At 37.5% G+C, this 14,419-nt stretch overlaps 1 protein-coding gene across 3 annotated transcripts; it reads left to right on the forward strand.

Annotated features, from left to right (window-relative positions):
- Positions 1-809: 809 nt before the first annotated feature.
- Positions 810-14,110, forward strand: LOC143884236 (CBL-interacting serine/threonine-protein kinase 23-like). 3 transcript variants are annotated; one of them, XR_013252801.1, is made up of 14 exons: positions 810-1,863; positions 6,397-6,459; positions 6,924-6,995; positions 7,117-7,224; positions 7,342-7,422; positions 8,791-8,844; positions 8,962-9,087; positions 9,242-9,331; positions 9,536-9,658; positions 9,742-9,858; positions 10,998-11,114; positions 13,064-13,120; positions 13,668-13,764; positions 13,880-13,906. XR_013252801.1 is itself a non-coding variant. In XM_077387687.1 (14 exons), the coding sequence occupies exons 1-14, from the start codon at positions 1,690-1,692 to the stop codon at positions 13,958-13,960; spliced, it is 1,338 nt and encodes a 445-aa protein (XP_077243802.1). In that variant the 5' UTR covers positions 811-1,689; the 3' UTR covers positions 13,961-14,110. The 3 variants fall into 3 exon arrangements, 2 of the variants coding, with proteins under 2 accessions (XP_077243802.1, XP_077243803.1); XM_077387687.1 differs by having other exon boundaries at positions 811-1,863; positions 13,690-13,764; positions 13,880-14,110; XM_077387688.1 differs by lacking the exon at positions 810-1,863 and adding an exon at positions 2,823-3,176 and having other exon boundaries at positions 13,690-13,764; positions 13,880-14,110.
- The last annotated feature ends 309 nt before the right edge of the window (positions 14,111-14,419 follow it).

The raw sequence follows: 14,419 nt of genomic DNA on the forward strand, positions 1-14,419 counted from the left end.
GACATCTTGGATTACTTAATTTATGGTTATTTTCTAAGTTCCTGAATGAATAAACTATATAATAATGCATTTTGGGTATTAGTGATTTTTCAAGCAGATTTGAGTTTCCTCCTCAAACACGTCTTTTAAACAAGTTTAGGATAGTTTACATATGGCCTCAACCATTCCATTTTATTAGCAATTTGCGTATGCTTAATTACCTGAACCATTCCTAACCAAGGCAATGAGTGGAAGATTAAATGGTTTTCCCCTTTGTACTATGCTAACATGGGTCGATGCTTTATTTAGGGGTGCAACTTGGAACAATTTTTTGGGAATTAGGGTTGAGCTTTTACCATAAAATTGGGCCGGGATTGGGGTGATTCCAATTCATATTTTAGCAATAGCTCAACCAGACTCGACCCAGATTGCACCCCTTTATTAATTGGAGCCATGCGGTCGGAGCCACCCTTGGATTGGAAGGCGATATAGATTTAAACGAAATGACTGATAACACAACAATATTTATGGACTAAAATAAATAAATCTCTCAGGGTCGAGTTGAATTTAGGTAATTCAAGGCTACTCTTGTCGAGGAGCACAAATGTGAGGGCAGATAATGGGGCCCACAAACTTTATGGGCCCACGATCACAAAAATTCATCACTTGGTATGGCCCCACCAACTGATATTTTGCGAATTGTGAAATTATAAATACGGTCATATTGGATAAAGTGTCAAGTGCGCACGTTAGTATATACTAACATTTGCTTTACTAACTTGCGCAGGTTGTACCAGCTGCTCATGGGTTGAGACTTGAGACTTGAGACTTGAGACTTGAGAAGACTACCGGCGCAATTCAGGTAAACTCATAACCTTTCGCTAACATGAGCAGGTCTCTAAACGGTCCCGCTCGTGCTGTCTGAGGTAATCACAGCCGTTAAGTGATGGGTCCCGCAAAGATGCCCCATGGACAGTCTTCGCTTAGAACTAGGAAGATGATAAATTCGCACCCCCGGTAAATAATTCGCACCCCTTCAACGTAATTTGACGTCAAAAAGCGTAAAAAAAGAAGGGTAATTGTGTATAAACTTTAACGCTTTTTGACGCCAAATCACGTTGAAGTGGTGCGAATAATCCTAAAGGGGATGCGAATCAATCATTCCCTAGAAGGCTAGAACCATCAACCAACTGACAAAAAATGTCGAATGTATTAATCGTCAATGGTCCATGTAGTGGGACCTACTTATTGGGTGGTCAGGATCATCGACCGTATATATTAGTCCGAGTACTCCCTCCCAACCTATAAAGTCTCGGGCAAAAGGAACCTTCCACGTATTTTCTCGAACACCAGCCTATAAATTCTCCAATCATTCCGCCTGCAATTTGGAAACGAAGATCAGAAAGAGAGAAAGAGAGAGAGAGAGAGAGAGAGAGAGAGAGATTCTTAGAATGGAAAACACACAATTCGTACCAGTTTTCCCTCTATTTGTTTCAAACAACCTACAAATTTCACTTTATTTCTAGGGTTTTCTCCTATTTGTTTTTCGATTGATCCTTTGGTTGGGTTACTGAAATACAAGGAACGATGAATGTGGTAAAGTCTCAGGTGTGGCAGCCTTGTAATAAGAAGAGATTGTGATATAGGTGATTAGGGTTAGGGTTTTGAGGGTTTTTGGTGTTCTTGTGTTATTTGAATATTTGAAGGAAGATGAGTGGGGGTAGAATAGGTCGCACACGTGTAGGGAGGTATGAGATTGGGCGGACTCTCGGGGAGGGAACTTTTGCAAAGGTGAAATTCGCGAGGAACGTTGAGACGGGCGAGAATGTCGCAATCAAGATCCTTGATAAGGAGAAGATTCTCAGGCATAAGATGATTGGCCAAGTAATTGGTTTTGAATTTCATTTTTACTTTGCAAATTTTGATGATTACTTAATCTCTGTGTGGTGTTTTTGCTGAATTTTGTTTTATATAATTGTTAAATTACATGCTTTGATTGTGGGTTTTTCTTTATTACATTATTTTATGATTATGTTTGGGTTTATGTGAAGTTTATTGCTCTGATGATTGCTTATTGATTTAATTGAGTGAGTTTTAGTTGATTACTGTAGATAAGTCAATTGATGATCAGCTTTGTGACTAGTGGGTCTTTCATTTCTCTTTTATGGGATCTGTGAAATTTTATGTTTTTGATTGTCAAGTGGGTTTTCTTGGTTTTATCTCTGTTAGTAAATTGTTATTTTTAATTCGTCTTAATGAATTTTGCTAATATAGCTCTATCCCTTGCATTTTATGGTTGCTCAACCCCCTACCTAACACATCATCACGGTCATTGGTCTCCACGACTGGATTGTATGGATCTCACCAATCCCATGCCAAACAGATGATCCTAGGCCCTTGATCAGAGGAGTTTCCTTAGGTGTTCCCCCCCCCAATTTGGATCATTGATATTTGGAAGTCTTGATCGACTGAAATCACTGTTATTTGCAGGCCTTGATCAAGCGGCCCAGATTTTGTTCGGCGTGAGAGTGATCATTGCCCGTAGGGTTGGACAATAGACCCCCAGATCACTGACCACCCTGATCACCACATCCATATGCCACGTGTTCAGTGGGGGGTTGAAATCTGTTATTATTTTGCGATAATAGGAAACCTCTTTTTTAGTAGGTTTGCTATATCATGTGTACAGTCCACATCTGAATTCTCAAGGAAAGCTGATTGATGGTTAGCTTTTTATCTCTCTTTTCAACTTTTTCTGTTTCGCTTTGTTCGTTTGTGTATAATTATGACACTTTAATTGTCATGTGGGTTTCCTTTCTTGGTTTTATCTTTGGAGGAACAATCTGGTGAGGTGCAGGTCTGTATTGCAAGTAGTTGGGCCCCACTTTGGTCAATCCGGGCCAACCACCTGGTGAGTCACAGCTTGGATATCAGATGGACATATCATGTGATTGGGAAGTCCTAAATCCTAGTACCTAATCAAAGGTACTTCCCATCAATGAATTTCAACTGTTCCCTCTGTGTACACAACTGGTGAATCAACCTATTTGCAGGCCCTTGAATGGGTGGTGGGGGTTGTACTATCAACATGATTTTTTAGCCATAGGAGATTCAATGAGCGTTATGATAGTGGAGGGTTTGGATCTTTCACAAGTGGGACCCACTTACTCAATAAAGGTGTGCCTCAGCATATTGAGGTGAAAACACACCTAACTGCACCATTCTTCTTCTTGCTTATTTTTTGCTAACCAAATTATTTTTAATGTGTTTTATATAATCTATTTTGTTTTGTTTTTTAACATGAATTTTATTCATTGTTTAGTCTCTCTTTAGTTCTGTATTTTTTTCAGGTCTTCCTGAATTGTTATGCTTCAACTGCCATGATTGACCAGTTGTTTTGCTTTCAAAATTGGGTATTTTGAATTTCATATATCGAGTTTCTATTATTTGTTATGGGGAAGTTGACTTCTATTTATAGTTACAATATCTATCTATCCCCATCTTTCAACCCGTCATTATTTTAGAATTTTAGTTCGGCTGTCGAAATTCTCAATGAACTGTTTAAGCCAATGGAAACTAAATGAAAAGAAGGGCCGGACAGTACCAAAAAATGAAGGTGGAAATATCATCTCCCTTTTGTTTGATTATTTAAATTCCCTGCTTTTTATTCTTTAATGGTTCTCAAGGATAAAATGTTTGATAAAGCCTTTTATTCTTAAAATTTATTATAATTTGAAATTCTTTATGTCACTTTCAAAAAAAAAATATTGAAATTCTTTATTTGTGTTTTCGTCTGATTTCTAAAGGGGAGACTGATTATTACTTAACTAATCGTTTTCTATACTTGGAGTTTCTCCCCATTTGATTTCTAAAAGAGAAATTTGTTTTGAATTTTTGGTTATTATTTTTGTTTGAATCTGGTAGCGACATTGATCTCTACTTTGTACCTGTACCTAATTTGCATTAGTGTTTTTCCTTGGCTGTATCTTGCTATATTTTTTTTATTTTTTATTTTTTATTTTTCACATGGAAATCTTGGAATGGAATTGTGCTGTAAGCATGCATTCTTTTTGGTAAATTTCTTAGAAATATTTAAATTTTAATATAACATCTTTCTCATGGTCGTTCCCAACAAATATCATTTCCACCCTGAAATTGTTTGTTACCTTGGGTTCTTTTTTGATATATTTTTTTTCTTTTGTGAATGATATCCGCCAAAGTAATGCCTATTAGTGCTTGAAAAGGAGTTTGTATTTCTCTCTTAATTGGCTATTGATAACTCATATATGTTCTATGTGTCATTTTAAATCCGTTGATGGGTTTTAGGTTATCTTCCCAAACTGTTATGAGTTGCTCGTATCTTGCTGCAATTAGGATTTGATTATCTCTTTCCGTGTGGTGAAAATATTTCTAGAAATGATTGGGCTGCCACCACATATACTTCCTTAGCAATTAACGCTCATGTTCTGTGAATTGCTTAAGTGGATTCAATATTTCAATGGTTGTTTTGCTAGGTTCCTGAATGCTCAAATTTAGGTAGTCATTTCATATTTGATATTTCATTTGCAATGCCTTTTCGATACAGTAAGATACAACAGTTTTTATTTGCTTTTGTTAGTTGGAAGGAAGTGTGTAAACCCATCAAGGCTGGAGGTCTTAGCATAAGGAAGGTAAAAGAAGGTAATCAAGCTCTTCTTGGCAAATGGCTTTGGAGATTTTGGAAGAGGAATCTCATTTATGGGCCAGAGTGATTGTCAGTAAGTATGGGTCGGCTTCTGGACATTGGGAATCATTGGACTCTTTCAGAAAGTCAGCGGTGACATTATGGCATGACATCATGAAATTCAAGTATATGTTTCTTGAAGGAATTCGATTCTGAGTCTATTCTGGAGACCGGATAAGATTCTGGTCTGATAAGTGTTCTCCCCTTCCTTTGAAGGATTTATTTCCCGAATTATTCGGTCTGGCCTCTTCAAAGGAGGCGTTACTTCTTTGATAGGGAACTTGGTGTGGTCAGCCAATTCTTGGAGAACTTGGAAGGGTGCTACATCAAGTTATCTGAGTCATACAAAAGGGTTTGGATCTGGAACTCGGCTGGGGAATTCTCTATCAATTCGTTCTACATCAACCTTGTACCTTGCCCTGCTCCTTCTAGAGTGGCCAAATCTGGGCATCCAAGCTCCACCTAGGGTTTGTGCCTTCGGTTGGGCCGTGGTTCTAGAAAGAATTGAAACAGTTGACTTCGTGGGAGATCTAGCGATGTTGATTGTGGATCGTTGTGCTCTTTGTATTAAGGTTGGGGAATCAGTGGACCTTATCTTTTTGCATTGCAAGGTGGCTAGAGGATTATGGAGTCGTATCCTATCTAGATTTAAGTTTTTTTGGGGCTTCCCCACCAGGCTTATTGATCTGTTGAATTGTTGATCAATGGTCCTTTGGAGGAAAAAAGGGAAGATCCTTTGGAATGTCTCTCTTTTAGCAACTATTTGGGTCTTATGGAAAGAGCGGAATGCGTGGGTGTTTAAAGGTTATTCTAAGAGAGAGCTGTTACTTTTCAACAAGATCATCGCCATCACTATTTCTTGGGTGAGGACTTTACCCTCCTTTCAGTTTGTGTTGGCTCATGACTTCTGGTATGGTTGGATAGATCTAGCTTGGGAAACCCTTGTCTCTCTGGCATTTTGTGTGTGTGTGTGTGGGGGGGGGGGGCTTCGGGATGAGGTGGGCATTTGAAATTGGGCTTTCTCACTGAAGCTAATGAAGCCGAAGTGTGAGCTGTGCAACAAGGAATCAAGTTCCTTGATAATGTAAATTTCATTAAAGTGGTGATTGAAGGGGACTCAATGTGATCAGATGGCACAAGGATTCTCAATATGTGCCCTTGGAGATTCACAGCCTTTTTTGATGAGATTCTCGATAGGTTGGGCGGACCTTTAGTATCTTTCCTTGCATGTTTGGCGGTTGGCCAATGAAATGGCCGATAGATTAGCTAGAGAGGGTGTTTCTAGGGCAGAGGTGGACCTGTTTGATTTCCTCCTTCCTTGACTGTTCTCTCTTCTTTACCATTTGGGCTTGTATCTGTATTTTTCTTTGCTTTTTCTCAATATTGCCTGTATAGACCCCTCGGTCTTCTTTCTTGGAATGACATATCTTACCATTAAACCATATGTTTTTTTCTTCTAGTTTATTAACAGTGCATTATTTTTTTATGGAATGTGAAAATCATAATTGTGGCAGGTTTTTTCGTTATATTTGTGTTTATGAATTCACTATAATCATCCATTCCTATGTGCATCCTTCTTGTCCACTATTCTTATCATCACTTTTTTCTGTAATTCTATTCGTTTTGATACTGCACATTCTGTATTCTTGTGGATCCTCATGCTGAAACGATGTTCCCATATTTGCCCCTTGCAGATTAAGCGGGAAATCTCAACCATGAAATTGATCAAACACCCAAATGTCATACAGATGCACGAGGTAAATCAGTAGCTTTAGAGCACATGATTTTTTGTTTGTCTCTTGTTTTTTTCTGAACAATCTTATCTGTATATAACAAGATGGCACGACTCACTTTATTATTGATCTTCATGGGCATCTTCAACTCCTGGACTAATAGTATCATATACCTTATTAGTATCTGTGACTAATATCTGGATGATTACTGTGCTACAAGTTGGAAAATTCATGAATTCAGTTTCCAGTGGAATTCAACAATTTTTTCATAATTGATTCCGATGGTCATGTTGTGTATAATCTAAAAAGTATGACTTCATTGCTCTCTTAGTAGACATATCCACTATGCTCTCTTTTCTGTATTTTGGGCAAAACAGTTTTGAGTTGAAAGGCATTGGCTAGTCATTCTGATCAAAATCCTCTGCTATAGGTCGTCATTGAGGACCCTATTTATTGTTATTGGCTTAAAGTGATTTCTTTGGATGTAGGTAATGGCTAGCAAGACAAAGATATACATTGTTTTGGAATTTGTGACTGGAGGTGAACTCTTTGACAAAATTGTAAGATGCTGGTTTGATTCACTTTCCATTGAGCTTCTGGAATTATTGAAAATTTCTGTTGTTTAGTCAGGAATTCCCTTTCAATGTTTCCATACCTTCACGTTATTTCTCATTGTGCTAGTCGAGTCGTGGAAGGTTGAAGGAAGATGAAGCTAAGAGGTATTTTCAGCAGCTCGTCAATGCCGTGGATTACTGCCACAGTAGAGGTGTTTTCCATAGGGACCTGAAGGTGAAAATGAATTGCTAGTTTATACTATCATCCTTATTTTCTTCTGCTGAAAACTAGCATTACAGACTTAGATGACTCGCAACATATATAGCTCCTTATGTGGTTTGCATGTTACAGCCAGAGAATCTGCTGCTGGATTCCAGTGGTGTTCTTAAAGTCTCAGATTTTGGATTAAGTGCTCTACCTCAGCAAGTTCGAGTGAGTGTGATGACTTCTCTTACATGGAATATATGTTCAATGATCATACAAGGATCACCAATTCTTAGGATTCTCTCTTTTTCTCAGAGCAGTAATAAATCTCTGTTCTGATAGTGATAGCATTATGCTTTACTCCATTGTTTCCTTTATTTGATCCCTCAACCTCACCTCAAGGTACTCCAGATACACAATATGCATGGAAGACATGATCATCCACCTGGACTGTCCAAGAATGGGACTGCGCTGTGCGTGGGCCTTAACCCAAAAAAATTGCACCTAATTGACTACCCTAAATGTCTGTACATGAGCATGCTGTTGGAAAATTAAAATTCAAAAGGCGACTTGCAAATGTATGGTTAAAACAACGTCGGAAACAGTTAAAATTCAAAGGGAAGAATCCACTGATTGGTGGTTATGATTTATCAGAGTGATATTATTTGTTTGTGCTATGACCCATCCAAGGTGGGCCCCAGCACTTGGACAGCCGAATTGATGATCATGTGTTCCACACTTCAACTCCACATATGTGGTAGGGATGAACCTCGGGCCAATAACTCATGGTTGAAATCAAAGATCTTTGTATCTTCTTTTCATAAATCTCAACCATAAGATCAGACGGAATCAAAATATTAAGATGAGGAAGTTGGACTCACCGATTAGCTAGAGTCATATGGTTGCCTTTTCGAATATGAAGGGAGATTTGATGATCCACTTTGGATTTGTCATACTAGTATTATTCTGTTGTGCTATGGCCCATCGAAAGGAATCAAAATATTAAAATGTGGAAGTTTTATTTTTATTTATTTTTTAATGGCAATTACGATGAGGAAGTTGGACTCACCAATTAGCCAGAATCCTATGTTTGCCTTTTCGAATATGCAGGAGATTTGACAACCCACTTTGGATTTGTCGGACTGGTGTTATTCTTCTGTGCTATTATCCATCCAAAGTGGGGCACGACACTTGGACAACTAAATTGATGATCATGTGTTCTTACTCCACAGTCTGGGTGAAATCCCAGATCTTTTTTGTTTCTTTACATAAATCTCAATCATAAGATAGGAAGGAATCCAAAATACTCAGATGAGGAAGTTGCACCCACCAATTAGCTAGAGCCATATGTTTGCCTTTTTGAAGATGCAGGATTTTTGGATGACCCTAAATGTGCCCTTTAAATCCATCTGTGCTCATAAGGCAATTGCCCCCTTGGACCACTAGCTGAGAATGCCCTGTCCTGCTGGGTTCTGATATAATTAGACCTTCTTTGTGTTCAGGAGTTTACAGTAATTAGTCTAAGAATAACTGCATAAATCAGTATCTAAATGTTACCCAAAGAAAATGTTGAAATTCTTTGACCTTTCGTTGCAGGAAGATGGATTGCTTTACACAACATGCGGGACCCCAAATTATGTTGCCCCAGAGGTATATTTTTAACGCTTTTTTCAATTTGATCACATGAATATGAATTTTGTATTCTTTCCTTGTAGAACATGCTGTTGTTCTCCACTTCTCCTTACTCTTTTGGTTCTCTTTCTTCAGGTGATTAACAACAAAGGTTATGATGGTGCTAAGGCAGATCTCTGGTCATGTGGGGTTATCCTTTTTGTTCTTATGGCCGGTTACTTGCCTTTTGAGGAATCCAACCTCATGGCATTATATAAGAAGGTGAATTTTGGGTCCATAGGGTATATGTGTTCATGATTACTTTTTTTCCCTTTTGAATCGTGGTGTTCATGCTTACTTACCATTCAAGAAAAAAAAAAATACTCACAAATGATAGAATCTGAACAGTTGACTTATTTGATGGTGGTGGTTGCAGATCTTTAAGGCAGACTTTACTTGTCCTTCATGGTTCTCTTCCAGTGCAAAGAAACTAATAACAAGGATCCTGGAGCCTAATCCTTTAACTGTATTGCTTTTTTTTGGTTTTCCGTATATTATGTTTTACTTGTAATGATGTGCATTCAGCTTGCTAGAGTGAACTGTTGTAGTGTGAGTCCCCTTCCAATTTTCATCGATCTTAATTTATCTATCACAAGACAACTTTTTGGTCAAGGTCTGGTTATGTGAATTTTATGATATGCTGATATGTTTTGGTTTGGGTCTTGTGCAGCGTATTACAATTCCCGAGGTCATTGAAAATGAATGGTTTAAGAAAGGATATAAGCCTCCTGATTTTGAAACTCCAGACACTACTAGTCTTGATGACGTTCATGCCATTTTCGACGAGTCGGGGGTAAATAATTGTTGAATACTATGTGGTGAATTAGGCGCTAAAAGCCATTAGGTTAAACCTTTAATGTCAGATACTGTGTACAGGAAGCTGTAAATCTTGTTGTGGAGAGGAGAGAAGAAAGACCAGTGCTGATGAATGCCTTCGAGCTTATTTCCACATCCCAGGGTCTCAATCTCAGCACTTTATTTGAAAAGCAGATGGTATGTGATGAAACTTCTTAATTCTTATGTTCAATGTAGCTTAGATGTGTCTGTCTGTTGGACCTCGAGTCTTGGACATGCGGTGTAAAGATGGTGACAAGACCTTCATGCTTAGAAAGTGTGTATTTATTATATTTAGAAAGTGTGAACACTAGCAACCCCCCACCCAATATAAAAAACCTAAAGGAGGAAGTGTCAGGGGAATTTTGACGTTTTGAAGAAAGCTCAAGGAGCTCCCGACTGCAATGTATTCTCCCCTTTCTCTTCTCTAGATTTCACCTTCCCTCTTATACTCCCCCTTTTTTCTACTTTCTTACATCCTATATTCAGTTTCCCATATTTTTCCCTTTTCACCCTTCTCGGTCGGGTTTATAAACCATTCTTTTTACCCTCATTTTCACCCTCCCTGGTTGGGTTTATAAATCATTATCCTCCCCTCTCCCTTCCCTCCCTTATTTTTCTACTCATTGAGTTTTGATTATTGAGGGCGAGCCTTGGCGCAACAATAAGGTTGCTTCATTGTGACCTGGTGGTCACGGGTTCGATTCATGGAAACAGCCTATCTGCAAAGCAGAGGTTAGGCTGCGTACATCTAGCCCTCCCCAGAGCCTGCAATGGCGGGAGCCTTGTGCACTGGGCTGCCATTTTTTTAAGTTTTGATTATTATGTTATGTTTATGCTGATTTGGGTATGCATGTTGCTGATTTTATTGAGTTAAACTCATTTTATGTTCTTAATTCCTAGAAAGTCACTTGTGAACCCTTGGTTTGCACCAAATTGGTATAAAGCCTAGGTTCAGATCAGGTATGGTTAACATGGGAAATATTTCTTGCAATAATCAGGGTCTTATTGAATTGGAAATGTGTACCCAACTAATACAGTTTGCTAATTTTTTTATAAAACTCCAGGTCGCTGTTTGAAATCAGAAGTGTGCTGTTTTGTGTAAAATAAATAGTTTCATGGCTATTTGTAATTGTAAAATGCATATACTTTGTCCTTTGCCTCTTGAACTGATCAATAAATTTTGTTGTGTCTATTGTCAATTGTTCTTATGTACTTCCTCCTTGGCTCTTGAACTGATCGCTGAATTATATTATATCAATTGTTCTTTACATGATGAAAATCCCGTGCTCGACCAGGGTCTTTTCAAACGGGAAACAAGATTTGCATCAAAATGCCCTGCTAATGAGATCATTTCCAAGATTGAGGAAACGGCCATGCCTCTGGGTTTTGATGTGAAGAAAAACAATTACAAGGTGCAACATAACATCTTTCTTGTGCTTATTGTACTTTTATGTGAGTGAAGATATAAACATATGTTGGTATCCTGCACAGAGGCAGGTGTTTGACATAGTGACCCTAGTGCAATATGTTGACATGTTTGTACACTGATATGATTGTTTCCAAAGCTATATTATTAAAGAAAAATGATCTCAAGACACATTTCCATCATGGTTGTCCCAGACATTCACGCTAACATCGCTATGTGTAAAGTAAGGGTGCTATAAAAATGATATAGTCAAGGTTTTAAATTTTGATTTTGGTCGTCACATTTCCGTTTCTGTTTCGGTTGGGAATTTCGGTGGGAATCATGTAAAATCAAGGGAACATATAGAAACATATGCAAGTGATATAAGTTAAAGATGGAACTTCGGGAAATGCTAGAATAAGCGCAAATACACTCTTAGAAACCATCACATAAGCAAGACAACCGTCCTTGGTAGTTTAAACTTTAAAAACATCGAGCACCTAGTGACTTGCACCGTCACACATGTCTAATAATTTAGAATTTACCAAATTTCACGTGCGATTCATATAAATATTTATACATAATACATGCACCACATTTTGCATGCAATTCATATAAATATAATGATGCAATACATACTAATATAGTATACCACTATTACACTTACGATTTTGGTTTATGCATTTCGGTGGGGATGGAAACGGAAATATTTCTGTCATTTCGTATCTGTTTCGGTGGAAATTTAAAACTATGGATACAAGTACTTTTAGTAATTAATATATTGTTGGATATGTCGCATAATAGAGGGCTGCTTGAAAATTCCTTGACACTGGTATGTCTTCTACAAGCTCTCTCATTATTAAACTAAGGTAACTGTTGGATACTACATTGGGATATCTTCATTTTTTTATTACTTTAAGCATTTCTCGTTGGTTTTATTTTCAAGATGTTGAGAATTCATAACAACTAATGACAAATTATTGAAACAAAAGGGTTATATGTATCAAAACAAGCGGGTGTACCTGCTCCGCTCGTTATACTCGGTATAAATGTAGAAATGTGTATCCATTTCAACGAAAACTATTAATATTTTACAAATGACTAAAGAAAAAGAAAAGGATACACAGAACTGGTTTTTCTTTTCTTTTACCAGAGTCCAACGAGACAATTTTGAAAATAAACTAAAGCCCTGTTTGGATTGCAGGAAAAGATTTTCTTGCAGAAATTTTTTTTGTAGGATTTTTTTTTCTTTCCATTCTTTAGAGGGAAATGATATGGTTATGATTTATGGAGATACCATCATAAGTTGAAGGTCCCTCTAAATAAAACTAGAATCCCGCTGGTTTAAGTTTCTTTTTTGTATAATCACACAATAGAAAAAACAGGAAAGTCTGGAAAGGAAAAGCTCAGTTGAGGTTGCAGGAAAAGATTTCTGGCAGAATTTTTTTTTGCTTTCCACTCTTTCGCGGGAATTGATTTGGTTATGATTTGTGTAGAGAGATATCATCATTAATTGAAGGTCCCTCTAAATAAAACTTGAATCCCGCTGGTTTAAGGTATTTTTCATGTGTAATCGAAGCATCAAACAATAGAAAAAAGCAGGGGATAGTCTGGAAAAGTTTTTCCTTTACAAAATTCTCCAAAACATTTCTGTTCCAAGCAAAGTCCAAGTGTCCTTGATATACAGTTGTACGATTTGTACTGTAATTTTCTTTTCTTTTAATTTTGTACCAGTGAATAGAAAATTTGTATAATAATATAACAAAATTACAGAGAAGGCTCCGTTAAAATCCAACAGTATTCAAAGTTAATAGATCGATAGAAAGATAGATTTGCTGGTATTGCAATTTTATGAATTGCCCACATGCTCCCAAATCTTCCTTTGGGTCACACTCTTAGACTGCGACTTTATAACCTCTTTGAATTGATGAAACTTTTGCATTTTATTGATCTCAGATGAAGCTCCAAGGGTCGAAAACAGGAAGGAAGGGCCATTTATCCGTTGCAGCAGAGGTATTCCCATCTTTATTCATTTTCCACTGTCCTTTGACTGAAATTGATATCAAATTTAATCATAGATTTGGTACTTAGGTCAAGTCTAAATAAGTTATACCCATCAGCTAATCCAATCAATTTAATATAAATGCTTCTTTGCCCTCATCTTCTGTTACATATTCGGTTGGAATTTGTAGTTGTCGTAGGGACTTGTCAGAGATAAGGTAGCTGATTAGTAGGAGATTTGGTAGTTTGTTCGCTGCTAGATAGGTATAATAGACCAATCCCTCATCGTTGTGTTTGTGGTAAGGGTTCATGAACCTTGTCAAAGGTCTCGTGTTCAATTCCCACAGGGATTGGTACCAAACAGTTTGTAATGGGTATTACTTGTTTTCCGAAATCTAAGATGGTTTCCCTTTAGACGTGGGAGTTTTTGCTTTTTATTTTAATTTATTTTATTTTTTTTGCTTGTGGCTTTTTATTTTAATCCCTCCCCAGACCCCGCAATGGTGGGAGCCTCGTGCACTGGGCCGCCCTTATTTTTTTGCTTGTTTCTTCCTCATAGTCATAACATATTCGTCCCTTAGATCTTTGAGGTGGCACCTTCACTGTACATGGTCGAGCTTCGCAAATCAAAAGGCGACACCCTGGAATTTCACAAGGTATTATCTTCACATGCCTCACCTTAGAGATAAAGAAAAAACAATCTTATGGTTTCCATTATAAATTCATTGATTTAGGATGAATTTGTGATTTCTGGGGATTAAATATTTACAGTTCTACAAGAATCTCTCAACTGGCTTGAAAGATATTGTCTGGAAATCTGGCGAGGGGTCAAAGGAAACCAATGACAGTTAAAACTGCAGTTGATTTGTATATAACTCGCCTGCAAGATTTACATACATATATATACACACATATTTACATCCATTGTTGTATGACAGTTATGCTTGTAAACTACAGGTTGAAACATATTATCTTATTGTGTGGCTTTGGTTTATGCTTATTTATTTTTGGATTTTCTAAAATAAATTTAATGGTGCTTTCTCTGTCAATTAATTTTTGGGAAATGATATGCAAACTCCCTTATTTTAATAATGGCACCCCTCTCCTTATTTACATTTTTTCTATTTCTACATGTTTTTTGTTTTGAGTATGCGGACTACATCCAAACAATCAACATTGGTTTCCACACAGTAATCTGGACCGCTAATCTGGCTTACCATCACGAGGTGGGCCACACGGTCCCAGTCCCATGCTAGATTTCCCATCCATGAGACTTAAGGCTAAAGACAAGATTGGGGCAACCGCCATTGG

Source organism: Tasmannia lanceolata, unplaced genomic scaffold (genome assembly GCF_043159265.1).
Source record: "Tasmannia lanceolata isolate RefF3 unplaced genomic scaffold, GAP_Taslan_0.1 ptg000008l, whole genome shotgun sequence".
Taxonomy (NCBI): domain Eukaryota; kingdom Viridiplantae; phylum Streptophyta; class Magnoliopsida; order Canellales; family Winteraceae; genus Tasmannia; species Tasmannia lanceolata.